The sequence below is a fragment of the Leptodactylus fuscus genome, chromosome 4 (genome assembly GCF_031893055.1).
Source record: "Leptodactylus fuscus isolate aLepFus1 chromosome 4, aLepFus1.hap2, whole genome shotgun sequence".
In the NCBI taxonomy this organism is placed as follows: Eukaryota; Metazoa; Chordata; class Amphibia; order Anura; family Leptodactylidae; genus Leptodactylus; species Leptodactylus fuscus.
Genome location: NC_134268.1, coordinates 108,089,600 through 108,102,985, shown reverse-complemented (window position 1 = coordinate 108,102,985; position 13,386 = coordinate 108,089,600). Strand labels below are relative to the sequence as shown.

Genomic DNA, 13,386 nt, shown 5'->3' with positions numbered 1-13,386 from the left:
ATAACAGTTTTGTTTTAACATTCACATATATTGGGTATATACATGTATATAAATGGGGAATATATAAATGGGGAAACATTTAGTAAAAATGCAGCTCCTTCTTTTACAGGTTTTGGTTTTTACAGTGTCCACTGTGAGGTGAAAATGGCATGTTATATTTATTCTGTAGGTCCATATGGTTACAGTGATACCAAATGTTATATAGTTTTCGTTATTGTTTTAATACCTTTTTAGGAAATTTAAGAAACTATTCAGCATCACAATAGTCTCAGCAAAGAGAGGAAAAGTAGAGACACTCACTGGTAGATAAAAGCATCCTTTATTCCAACCACATTAAAAAAACAAGCATTACAGTACGTCTTTGTTTTTCCTTATTTTGTTTTTTGTTTGAGTCTTCAATACGAGCGTTATAATAATAGTGTTGCTGTTTGTGTGAAATTAATTGAATGTGAGTGTACGTATATACACATATTGTACTATGCTTTTCTTTTAAAGATATGGTTGCATTTGGAGGCTGGGGTGACATTAGAGTACCACTGTAAGGCGCAATGGCACTGCTCAACGGTGGGGCCAGAGGAAATGTGTAATGTAACTCGAAACTTAGTGTTCTGTACACGCTTTCTTACCCCAATGCGGCTTTTTTAATATGGTTGGAATATAAGACAATTTTACCTACCACTGAGTGGCTCTATTTTTCTTCTACTTACTGTTTGCTTACATATTGTTGGATGGTAGAGCACCACTGATTTTAATAATAAGGAGACTCCGTGATGCAGGACTATTGTTGTATACTTCAATAGAGGGACCTCCAAGTGTAGTGTCACTGCAGTTTTTTTTCTTTTGTTTGGTATCACAATAGTCTGATATCAATAACATTTTTTATATTTCAGTCTACTATGCCGTAAGTGATCTTTTCTATGTTATTTTGGGAAATGGGAGATAAAGCAATGTAAAACTGTGTTTCAGACATTGTGATTATTTTTCCCAATATGGGGTTTACTGTACTAGATAAATATTTTAATCTTATAGTATACTGGGCATTTTCAGACCCAATGACTCCTTATACACTCTTGGGGGGGGGGGGTTGTAAATGGGGAAAGGGGGTGACTTGAATTTTCAATTCCTTTGTTTTTTGTATTTTTAAAAACTTAGTAGGCATTTTTAACTATATTTTTGGTTTCCCTAGAGGATTTGAAGATATAAGATCAGTGGTTCTCAACCTGTGGTGCACTTATCCCCAAATTGTACAACCTGTTGTCCCCAGGGGTATGTGCTGTAGCTAAGACCCTCTGGTCTATAATACATGCTACACTTTATGCAAGTCTCTACCTGCTCTGGATGGACATCTGTGCATGGCCACAGACAATTATCTTAATTTAGAGGTTCAATAAGCTCTTCCACCACTACTGTTGGAGATGCTCATTGTTGTGCCCTGAGACACAGTGGTGAGCTGCATTAATAATTATATCACTTGTACCGGATTGTGACACTATAGTCCCATTGTTCAAAACAAAATACCCGTGCACTTTGGCCCTGTCACAGCCTTGCCCATGAACCAACCATCTTTTACCCATAATGACCACAAGCTGCCTACTTTGAAGGTTGATCATCCTACCTCCCTATCCAATTTCCTGGGACTTTTGGCAACTATTTAGAATTGCAGTCTAATGTAAAATTACTAATTTCATATTAAATTCTGCCTGAGGCAGGGATGAATATAAACTTGGCGCTGGCAGGCCTGTAAGCCTTCAATATATTTGTTCAACTGAGCAGCTTCCACGTTCTTGTTGTGGGTGAAGAGGGCATTCGGTTGTAGGACATAACCTTAAATGGAAAGTAACCTTTCATAAGGCATGGGGATGTTTGGCATCTGAAAGATTAATTATCTGTGATCAGAGTTGCCCATTTGAGACACTGTGATTTAGGGGAATATATACTGATTTGCATGTATTTTTTTTAGCTATATATAGGCATACATTTTATACTTATGTAACATCACTTTATATGAGTATCTGTTCTCCATCAATTTAATTTTTTGTAAATTTTATTTTGATGTTTTTATTGATTATTTCTAGTGTTGAGCAAATAGTATTCGATCGAATACCTCGCCGGCATAGGAATGTGTGTAATCGGCCGAACACCAAGGGGTTAAACACTTTGAATATACGATGCGTTTAACCCCTCAATGTTTAGCCGATTACACGCATTCCTATGCTGGCGAGGTATTTGATCGAATACTTTTCGCTCAACACTAATTATTTCAAACTGAGAAATAATATGCACAATAAATGTATATTGCATTACACAGGTTTGGAGAGAGAAAATTACATACTACTAGGACAACGATGTCTTGTTGTTTACTTATAGTAAAGTCATTGTTACCTTGGTGTTTACTTACAGAGATAAACACGGTCTGAGCCTATATTAACTCAAACTGTAATTAGCAGGAGAAATGTTAGGGAAGTGGCAGACAGCAGTTCCCCGGTGCTGTAGATGAACCCTGGGGAGAAGGGGGCACAAGAGACAGTGAGCCCTGGTCTGAAACCCCCCACTTTCCTTTCCTGCTTGCCGGTCCTATCCTAGGTAATAGGCGACAACTGGACGACAAAACCCTTCCTACATACGTGATACACAAAATGCAGACAAGACAAACAACAACAAGGGAGGTCAGCTAGCCAGGGGTCAGTAACTGTCGAGTAATGAAGTGTCAAAATTGGAATCCAAAAGAATAGTCAATAGGGAAAGCCAGAGGTCAAGAATGAGAATATAAGTGATAACAGCGAGAGAAAAAGCCAGTACGCACAAGGCAATAGCAAGCACCAATGTGAATGTGAGCCAAGCATAAACAAGGAGGAAGAACCCGCCCTGGAGTTAATAGGTGAACAGGCTGTCAATCACACAGCAAGACCAGAACTAGAGCCGTGTTCACACAATGCAACCAAAAACTTTAAGCAAGGAACCAAACTGCACACTCCTCCTGCACCGCCGCATGCGAGCAGAGGGTGGCGCAGTGACCCGAACAGGCAGAGCTGTTACAAGATAACTCTGAGAGCAAGTGTAATCCAGAGAACTCTGCCCCCCTCCTCTTCAGAGAGCAGTTAGTCACGTTATCCATCCTTTAATGCTAGATAACATCTACACAAATAATTTCACCTAGCATGTAATAGAAGCAGCATTGCTAAAGTAATGTATTTAGGAAAACTCTTGAATTTACATAATCTTGCAGTTTTGATAGGATCTTTGAGATGCGAATGCCCCTTTAAGAAAATTCTTCCCCCACCAAGACTCTGGAAGATTTGATCTGACCTTGTATTACATGAATAACTCTGCATTAACCACCTCTCTTATAATACTGTATGTTAAGATATGTACTGTGTAATGGATTGAGCGACTAACCCAGCTTCCTCAGATACCTAAAGTCTGTTATATGCCAGAGTGACTAAGTGGTTTTAAATCCACCATTTATCTCTGTTCTCACAGTAATTTAATGAATGTTTTTAATACAATGTTACAGTCAACTTGTTTAACAAATTCTTGTTTTCACAGTAGGGTGAGCTGTAGTGTCTTGCATTACAATGAATGTTAGCACAGGTCTTATTAGGAAATTATTCAGATGTAGTACAATGCGTTCTGCTGTATTTCAGTAATATTTCTCTAGTCCTTCCCCCTCAGTCCTTCTAATACATTGTACATGCGGGCATACTTTTTAACCTTTTGTATCTTTATATAGAACACAATTTTCTTGCCGTTTTGGCACACGTCACAGTGCAGCTCAGGTTGATAGACATTTTTATCTTGCTTCCTCATAAGCAGCAGCATATAGCCATGCCGTAAATCTGTATAAAATAGACTTATTTCTAAAGTGAATTGATGTTTTCCATGAATTTTTAAAATACATAGCCTCATTTTATCATTGCAGTCATCACGGAGGGAATACATGCAGCAAGGCACATTTGAGTTGGTTTTATTGTTTGTTTAACTGTACAGCTGTAGGTCCAGTAATGTCAAATTATAATTTCTGTTGGATTTTCTTGCAGATATCCACTGAGAGTCAGAGACCTAGAAATGGGACAGCAAGAAGATTGATGCTGAATACAATAGAAGAAATAACCTGGTCTGGGAATTAAAAAGAAACTTCAATTGTGCATGCTTTCGGCTCACATCTTTGTTACCACAATATGAGGACTTTGGGCGGCTTGTTATTTCTTGTTTTTTGGGTCAGTCAGCCCCAGAAAAGCTGCACAGCTCTTCTCCCAGAAAGGACTACTCCTAGTGTAGAACCAACAGCAGAGGACCTTGAACCCAACCAAGAAAATGATATGGAAAGGAGTCGCTCAAAAAGAAGCTGGATGTGGAATCAGTTTTTTCTTCTTGAGGAATATACTGGAACAGATAACCAATACGTTGGCAAGGTATTGTCTCTATCGTCAAGTATTAGATCTAGATGTCGTATTAGCATGCCATACGGTAGATACAGTTGTCTACCCCAGTAATTTACTATCTGTTATAAAGTCAGAAGCTGCTCTCAGTAACTAAATGAGTGGCTTGTGGCAGAAGAGAAGAGCTGCCACACTAGATACATGGCCTGTGAATGAGGGAACGTCTCTCCAACCAATTATAAAAATGTTTGCAGCTAATCATTCCCTTTTCTGACGTTTTGGCAGGATTCCTGCTGCATGTGTTGAACAGCACTTTGTGGGACTGAAACATAGGTATCGGGCATTACTGCAAAAGAGAAACACTTCCTATAATATGATAAAATATTCTCCAAAGCAGATGTCGAAAAAGCTGAATTTTCCACTCCATGCTCTCCAGTTTAAATATAGGTTATTTCAGGTGACCTTGAATAACTACTGTCAGTCAGAAAACACATTAAAATTGAATGTTGTCTGAATTTTATTTCAGAGTTTAGATGGAAAGAAAGGGAGTACAATTACTGGTAGAATACAGTGACATCTATTATGTCAAGTTTTTTAAAGGGGCAGCACTTCAGTTTTTTAACCTTTCACACCAACTAAATGCATTCATTTTTTGTGAAAAACAATTGTGCCATTATAGACCAGAAATACATCTAAAAAAATATATGCCACAAACTGTTTTGCACAAATAAATATATTTTCTGTCACTCTAATCATGAATTAATGGAATTCAGGCATATGAAAAACATGGCTGCTTTCTTTGACAACAGTGCCACACTTGTCTGGCATTGTGGGACTGTGCAGAACCAAAAACAAGCGTTGAACAGTTGTGGTGCTACTTCTATAAGAAATACCTTTTAAAATGAATGTATCATTAAAAAAAAAAACCTCATTATAGTGTGAGACTGGTGGTGCAGGTTTTCCTGCTGCCTCTTCTTCTCACTTCCTGTATTCTTCCTCAAGCTAGGGTCAGACGGCTTTGACTGTTTGATGAACAGGACACTATGTTCTATCACATTATAGACATTGCTTTTACCATGAGAGATTACTTATTATGATTACTAGAAATCTATTATAAATGCATATCAACTAATATGCACAGTAAATGTATATTACATTACACAGGTTTGTATAAACTTATCATGGTTCTTGAGAGCAGACTCTAGAAACATGATACAACACAAAGTTATCTTTGTGTTTGCATAGAGAGATAACTGACATGGTTTCCATTGCCTTTATCAGTAAACTGCAATTATCTGAATTGATTGTCACGCAGGCACAGCTATAGATAACAGTGAGAGCATTCAGCCCCCCTAAATAGTGACTCAAGTCATCCGTCTTGTCTTCATCACCTCCATTAAGTCTAGTTCTTAGAATCTGTGAATATGTGTTTTTTCACTGATTCTAGTGCGGTTGGAATTTTTTCTCTCGAGGCCACCGTTCTCAAGCAATCAGTGTAGTTATTTTTGGTGCCTGTTTTGTTGCTACTTAAGCTTTTTAATGTCAGAATTATAGTCTCAGGTGGTGCTGGTGGTGGTTGGGGGTTATGATTCAAAGCTGCAATTACCAGTGTCAGAGCTCAGAATCGCACCCATTGCTTGCTCTTGCCTGACACCTCCGTTCTGACAATACAGAGCCTTAATAGAACATCAGGCACCAAAACTAAGAGCATTGATTGCTCGGGAATGATGGGGGCTAGAGAAAAATCCAACTCTGCCAGAATCAGTGCAGCAGCAGCTATTAAGTGATGTAAAGAACTGGAGTTGTTGGAGGTGGTAAAAGATCCTCTTTAATCTGGTGCCATGAAATAATGCCTTTCCCTGCACTGGCCATAGTATGAGTGAACCTACAAGATACAACCCCTGAATGTTTTATATTTTATATTCTAATATGGTACATTGTGAGTGCGTCTTCAGGTAAATATAAAAGGGAAAGATAACAGGGTGTTTCTTTATCAGTACAGCAGATTTCTGCGTCAGTCATAAACATGTGATGTACTTTCCAGTTCTGCCGCGCATCTGTGTATTAAGCTAGGTGTCATGAACAATGCAGAGCTGTTTATTTTTTCTCACCATCTGTAAATTTGCTCACAATTGATCGTTCTTTTTAACATTTATACCGATATGCTTTAATTATAGAATTCAGATTGATATGTTTATAGTTTACTTTTCAATTCTAGTGCAGAAAAATATGCAGACAGGCCAACTATTAGGCTGTGTTCACATTTTACATTTTGGTGCAGGTTTGTTTTTTGCTAAAACTGTGACTTCTTCAAAAACAAGAAGAGCTGAAAAGTTTTCATTATAGTGTACTTTTTCTCCTTTTATGTTGCCTCAATATACAGATAAGATATACAGATAAGTTATGCATATGTCTGCAATGTTAATTTATGAATGTTTCCGTATACCATACATCTGCTGTTGTGTTTGGGGGGTTTTGTGCAGGAAGTCCTATGAAGTAAATTTTTACATACAATTGTAAAAAAAATAGATTTTAATAGTAATATCGCTCATATGTCCATAATCTTCACTAAAATAGGACTAAAATGCAACATACACAGCTGCATGTAAAAATGTGGTTTTCCACTATATTTTACCACAACAGCCACTTCAAAGTACATAAAATGTGAGATTTATCTAGACTGATATTTCCTACAGCATTTTTTATCTTCTCTGTGCCGGAATAAGGGGGCATTCACACAATGTAATGCGGCGTTGATTCTGACACGTAAACTTGTGTCAGAATCAGCGCCGCAAAACAGAATCCTATTGACTTCAATGGGCTTCAATGAGCGTGCGTAACACATTGAAATCAATGGGAGGCTTTTTAATCCATTGAGTTCAATGTGTTACGTGTGCTAAACGGAACCCATTGAAGTCAATGGGATTCTGTTTTGTACTGCTGATTCTGACACGAATTTACGTGTCAGAATCAACGCTGCGTTACATCGTGTGAGTGACGCCTTAGGATCATGCCTCTTAATAAATCAGGTGCATCTACTAACCGCTTAAGCCTGAGATCAAATCGGTTAGCATAGATGTGAGCTAAGAATTATGCCAGTAACTGGCATAAAGTAAGGTAAATTTATTGGGCCAGATATTGATGACCTAACATGAGGGTTGTTCATCAATATTTCTCTCCTAGAAACCTCCTTTAATTTATTCAGCGACAGCATAGTCAAATTGGGCTCACTGGCTACCCACTTGTACTTTGGTTCTTCCACCATATTTACTACATGTACTTTTCACCTTGGTAGCCTATAAGGTATTCATGTGCTCACCTTACTTATGACCTGATTGTCTCAGTATTGAACACAAGGAGGGAATGCTGGCAGTATATATCTTTTGTGAATGGCTTGATTGGACATGACCTGTGGATGTATCTGATGCCAGTCACTGTTCATCCTAACATTTGCAGGCACACTGCCCAAAACGCATAGTAACTGCATTTAGCCACCATTAACTTGTACATTTTCCAGGCAGTGCAATGTCTCTGTGTTCCACTGTATCTGCTCAGCTTTGTCAGGTGCTGGCATTGGCCTTGGATTCTGCCAACAGATGGTATACATGTACAGTACAATGGCTATTTTGTACTGCCCACTCCTTTGTTGTTCTCTAGTGCTTGTTTTGTCAGCAGATAGCTATTATGTTTCTATATCACGACTGGTAGTAATAGCATACCTCCCAACTTTTGAAGAACTGAAAGAGGGACAAAATGTGCGGCGCGCATAGCGCGCCACGGCAAATTTGGCCCCGCCCACTTTTGTGTTGACTCCGCCCACTCGTTAATTTTTCATGTGCCCGCACACAGTATAATCCTCCTACAGTCACCCGTAAATTATATGTCCCCCCTCTATCTCTCCCCCAGTTTCATATACACCCTTCATCTGCCCCCAGTTTCATGTCCCTCTTCCATCTCTGCCCCAGATTCATGTCCCTCCATCTCTGCCCCCAGATTCATGTCCCCACATCTCTGCCCCCAGATTCATGTCCCCCATCTCTGTCCCCAGATTCATGTCCCCACATCTCTGCCCCCAGATTCATGTCCCTCCATCTCTGCCCCCAGATTCATGTCCCTCCATTTCTGCCCCCAGATTCATGTCCTCTCCATCTCTGCCCCCAGATTCATGTCCCCCATCTCTGCCCCCAGATTCATGTCCCCACATCTCTGCCCCCAGATTCATGTCCCCCATCTCTGCCCCCAGATTCATGTCCCCTCCATCTCTGCCCCCAGATTCATGTCCCCCATCTCTGCCCCCAGATTCATGTCCCTCATCTCTGCCCCCCGATTCATGTCCCTCCATCTCTGCCCCCAGATTCATGTTCCTCCATCTCAGCCCCCAGATTCATGTCCCCACATCTCTGCCCCCAGTTTCATGTCCTCTCCATCTCTGCCCCCAGATTCATGTCCCCCCATCTCTGCCCCTAGATTCATGTCCCCCCATCTCTGCCCCAGTTTCATGTCCACTCCATCTCTGCCCCCAGATTCATGTCCCTCCATCTCTGCCCCAGATTCATGTCCTCTCCATCTCTGCCCCCAGATTCATGTCCCCACATCTCTGCCCCCAGTGTCATGCCGTCCTCTCCATCTCTGCCCACAGTGTCATGCCGTCCCCTCCTTCATCTGCCCCCAGATTCACGTTCCACCTCCACATTAAACTTACCTTCTCCTCCGCTCCCTCGCCGCTCTCTGCGCGCCTCTCTCGTTGACACATGCGGCTGAAGGAAGGAGCTGACACAGGTCAGCTCCTCGCTTCGCCGCTGCCCGCCTCTCTCCCTGACACATGCGGCTGAAGCTGCTCGCGTGCTCGCTTCGCCGCTGCGTCTCTCTCTCGCTGACACATGCGGCTGAAGCGAGGAGCTGACCTGTGTCAGCATCTCGCTTCGCTGCTGCCGCCGGCTCCTGGCTTGTACATCGCGTCTACAAGCCAGGAGCCGGCGGCAGCGGCGAAGCGAGGAGCTGACACAGGTCAGCTCCTCGCTTCAGCAGCATGTGTCAGCGAGAGAGAGACGCAGCGGCGAAGCGAGCACGCGAGCAGCTTCAGCCGCATGTGTCAGGGAGAGAGGCGGGCAGCGGCGAAGCGAGGAGCTGACCTGTGTCAGCTCCTTGCTTCAGCCGCATATGTGTTCAACTCTGGACGCAGATCTGAGTTGAAATCGGGACATACCTCCCTCCAACCGGGACCGCGGGACATGTCACCCAAATCGTGACTGTCCCGCGGAAATCGGGACGGTTGGGAGGTATGGTAATAGTTACACAAAAACAGCAGAATTATGACCATTACTAGCTTTTACCCGCGACTTCGTCTGCGGTGATTTGATAATTGGGCGGACACAGACGTGTGAAACTGTAAAAGTGCTTTAAAAAGTTTGGTGGGCTAGCAAATGTGATTTGATGTGTTATATTGTGTATGTAGTAATACAGACAATGTGATGTGTTATACAGCCTGTGTACAGGAGTATATATGTATCAGGTACTATATATAGCAGTGATAGGAGATACATGTAATATATACTCCTGTACACAGGCTGTATATACTATATATGTATCAGGTACTGTATATAGCAGGGATAGGTAATACATGTAATTATATAGTATATACAGCCTGTGTACAGGAGTATATATGTATCAGGTACTGTATATAGCAGTGATAGGTAATACATGTAATATATAGTATATACAGCCTGTGTACAGGAGTATATATGTATCAGGTACTGTATATAGCAGTGATAGGAGATACATGTAATTATATAGTATATACAGTCTGTGTACAGGGGTATATATGTATCAGGTACTGTATATAGCAGTGATAGGAGACACATGTAATTATATAGTATATACAGCCTGTGTACAGGAGTATATATGTATCAGGTACTGTATATAGCAGTGATAGGAGATACATGTAATTATATAGTATATACAGCCTGTGTACAGGAGTATATATGTATCAGGTACTGTATATAGCAGTGATAGGAGATACATGTAATTATATAGTATATACAGCCTGTGTACAGGAGTATATATGTATCAGGCACTGTATATAGCAGTGATAGGAGATACATGTAATTATATAGTATATACAGCCTGTGTACAGGGGTATTTATATAGTATATACAGCCTGTGTACAGGAGTATATATGTATCAGGTACTGTATATAGCAGTGATAGGAGATACATGTAATATATAGTATATACAGTCTGTGTACAGGAGTATATATGTATCAGGTACTGTATATAGCAGTGATAGGAGATACATGTAATATATAGTATATACAGTCTGTGTACAGGAGTATATATATATCAGGTACTGTATATAGCAGTGATAGGAGATACATGTAATTATATAGTATATACAGTCTGTGTACAGGAGTATATATGTATCAGGTACTGTATATAGCAGTGATAGGTAATACATGTAATTATATAGTATATACAGCCTGTGTACAGGAGTATATATGTATCAGGCACTGTATATAGCAGTGATAGGAGATACATGTAATTATATAGTATATACAGCCTGTGTACAGGAGTATATATGTATCAGGTACTGTATATAGCAGTGATAGGAGATACATGTAATATAAAGTATATACAGCCTGTGTACAGGAGTATATATGTATCAGGTACTGTATATAGCAGTGATAGGAGATACATGTAATTATATAGTATATACAGCCTGTGTACAGGAGTATATATGTATCAGGTACTGTATATAGCAGTGATAGGAGATACATGTAATTACAATGTGATGTGTTGTATTGTGTATGTATAGTGGAAAGCTATATGTAAATGTGAGTGAGTAGAGTGAGGGCTACTCCTGAGGTGACAGTAAGGGCTAGTTCACATGTGAGTATAAGGGGAGGTTTTTGACAGCGGATTTCGCGTCCAAAACCTCCCCTTATAATGGTGGTCTATGGAGACCACCGGGCTTCGGTTCTCCGCTAGCGGCGAGCTGCTGCTAGCGGAGAAAAGAAAGGACATGTCCTTCCGCCCCCGGCAGCTCCCTCCTATGTCGGCTCATTCATTTGAGCCGACAGCAGAGGGTTAAGCTGCGGGCGGGTTTTGACAAGAGAGAGACGCGGCTCGCCGCGTCTCTCTCTGTGTCAAAACCCGCGCGGGCAGTTCACGTGTGAACTAGCCCTAAGGAGTGTGCAGGCAGGTTGAGGCAGGAAATGCCAGGCAGTGTGTGTGAGTCTATAGCTGGGGCTAGGAGTCCTGCTTTTGTGAGTCTCCTGCTAGGAAGCCATGTTGTTTAGTGGCACCAAAAGTAGCCTGTGACTCAATCCTGAGGGAAAACTATGTTTGTGGAAAATTGCACGCAAATGCGTCCAGGCGTTTTAGCGTGATTGAGGAACAAACATCCAAACTCACAAACATCCAAACACACAAACTTTCACATTTATAATATTAGTAGGATTAGTATAGTGTGAAGTACATTACTGTATAATCACTAATATTTGCTGTTCACTTACAGTATTATCTTGTAATTGTGTTTATTTCAGTTCCTTTAAGTGCTTCTTAAAAATTCCTAATGTCTAATCTCATATTGAATGATAAGAGTTAACTTTTATGTTGGGAATTTGTTACATCTGGCCAGGTTCATATGGACCATATGTTGAAAGTTCCCGTATGACGGTAGAAACACTTGCTTCTCTCTAGGTGAGAAATGTATGCGCATCACTATTTAAAAACACAAAGAACTATAAAGGGAATTTATTATTCCCATTAAATTTTATTTCCCGTCGATGAATAATATATTTACAGTTGTTTTGAGACCGCTTATTTCTCCATTTTAAATATTAAGTGGAAGGTTTTTAGGTTCTCTGCTGAGTCTGAATTTGGAATGAAAAAAGATGAAAACCTAAACACACAGTGGATTTTCTCAATATATTTTAAGGATAACTTCTCCATTACTTTTTCATTGCTTATAAATGGAAAAGTAAGCAAGTGTGAAATTATAATGCCTCCTGCCCACTAAAGGGATTATAAAAGTTTTATCTGTAATTTACTCATTGGTTATGTTCAGATCAATTAACTATCTTCCATGTGTGAACCTTATTGTTATCATAGTAGGAGTATTTCTTGTGTCATGGTCTGGGGTTGCTAGGTGGGGTGGCATAAAACACAAGTCCAGTCTCTTTTGTCCAAAACAGAGGTAGAGTTTATTTTCACTCAAAAATATAGTGCAGCAAAAAAAGGAAATAATACAAAAATAAATACCTGCCCGGCTAGGCTCTAACTAAACATAGAATAGGTTACCTCACCTAGAATAACAGAAATCAAAAGCCAGTAGAATCATTCAGGACAGAGCTCCAAAAATATGACCTCTTTGTTGGCTCTCCAGCCCAGCTCTGCCCAAAGTCTTCTGCTGGAGCAAGGAGACTCTCTGCAGTTGAGTTGCTGCAAGAACATCCACAAAGTGTGGACTGGAGGGGGGTGGAATGAAAGGTCCCACTGCCAACCTATCTGCCGTTCCTTAAAAAATCCAGCCCAATAAACAGAACTTTGAAATAACACTCAGCAGACAATGGTCATCTGCTGAGCACCATTCTTTCTGGAGTTTTTCATCTCACCCACCTGAGTAGTATGGGTGAGATGTACAACCCCTCCATTATCTGACCAGCCATCGGCTTACATTTGTCATTGGATTCTTTGTAGTTTCATCCCCATCTGCATTGCTCCTACCATAATGCTGTATATAGGTACTATAAGCTGTCGAGGTTCTGAGAGCATAATACAGTCCATGTTGGCGATTGTGCCTGATGCAATGGATCTCAAAGTGCTGGCATTAAAAATAAGTCAATACATGTTGTCTGGGTCACATTTAAAGGTTTTGTCCAGGCTAAAATTATAACTATTAATTAGGCCAGGGAGGTGAAAAAAATAGAAAATAAATCATACTCACTTGTCCCTGAAGCTCTGGTGCCTTGTGCGCAGTCTGATCCTGCAGCTCTGTTGTTTTCTTCCTG

General features: G+C 40.5%; 1 protein-coding gene across 2 annotated transcripts in view; it reads left to right on the top strand.

Annotated features, from left to right (window-relative positions):
• The window catches only part of LOC142200507 (cadherin-6-like), a 276,070-nt gene that overhangs the window by 118,658 nt on the left and 144,026 nt on the right, over nt 1-13,386 (top strand). For both annotated transcript variants that reach the window (XM_075270925.1, XM_075270926.1), the window contains one exon: nt 4,038-4,412. In XM_075270925.1, the coding sequence (XP_075127026.1) occupies nt 4,179-4,412 (234 nt within the window). In that variant the 5' untranslated portion in view covers nt 4,038-4,178. The remainder of the gene's footprint in view (nt 1-4,037; nt 4,413-13,386) is intronic.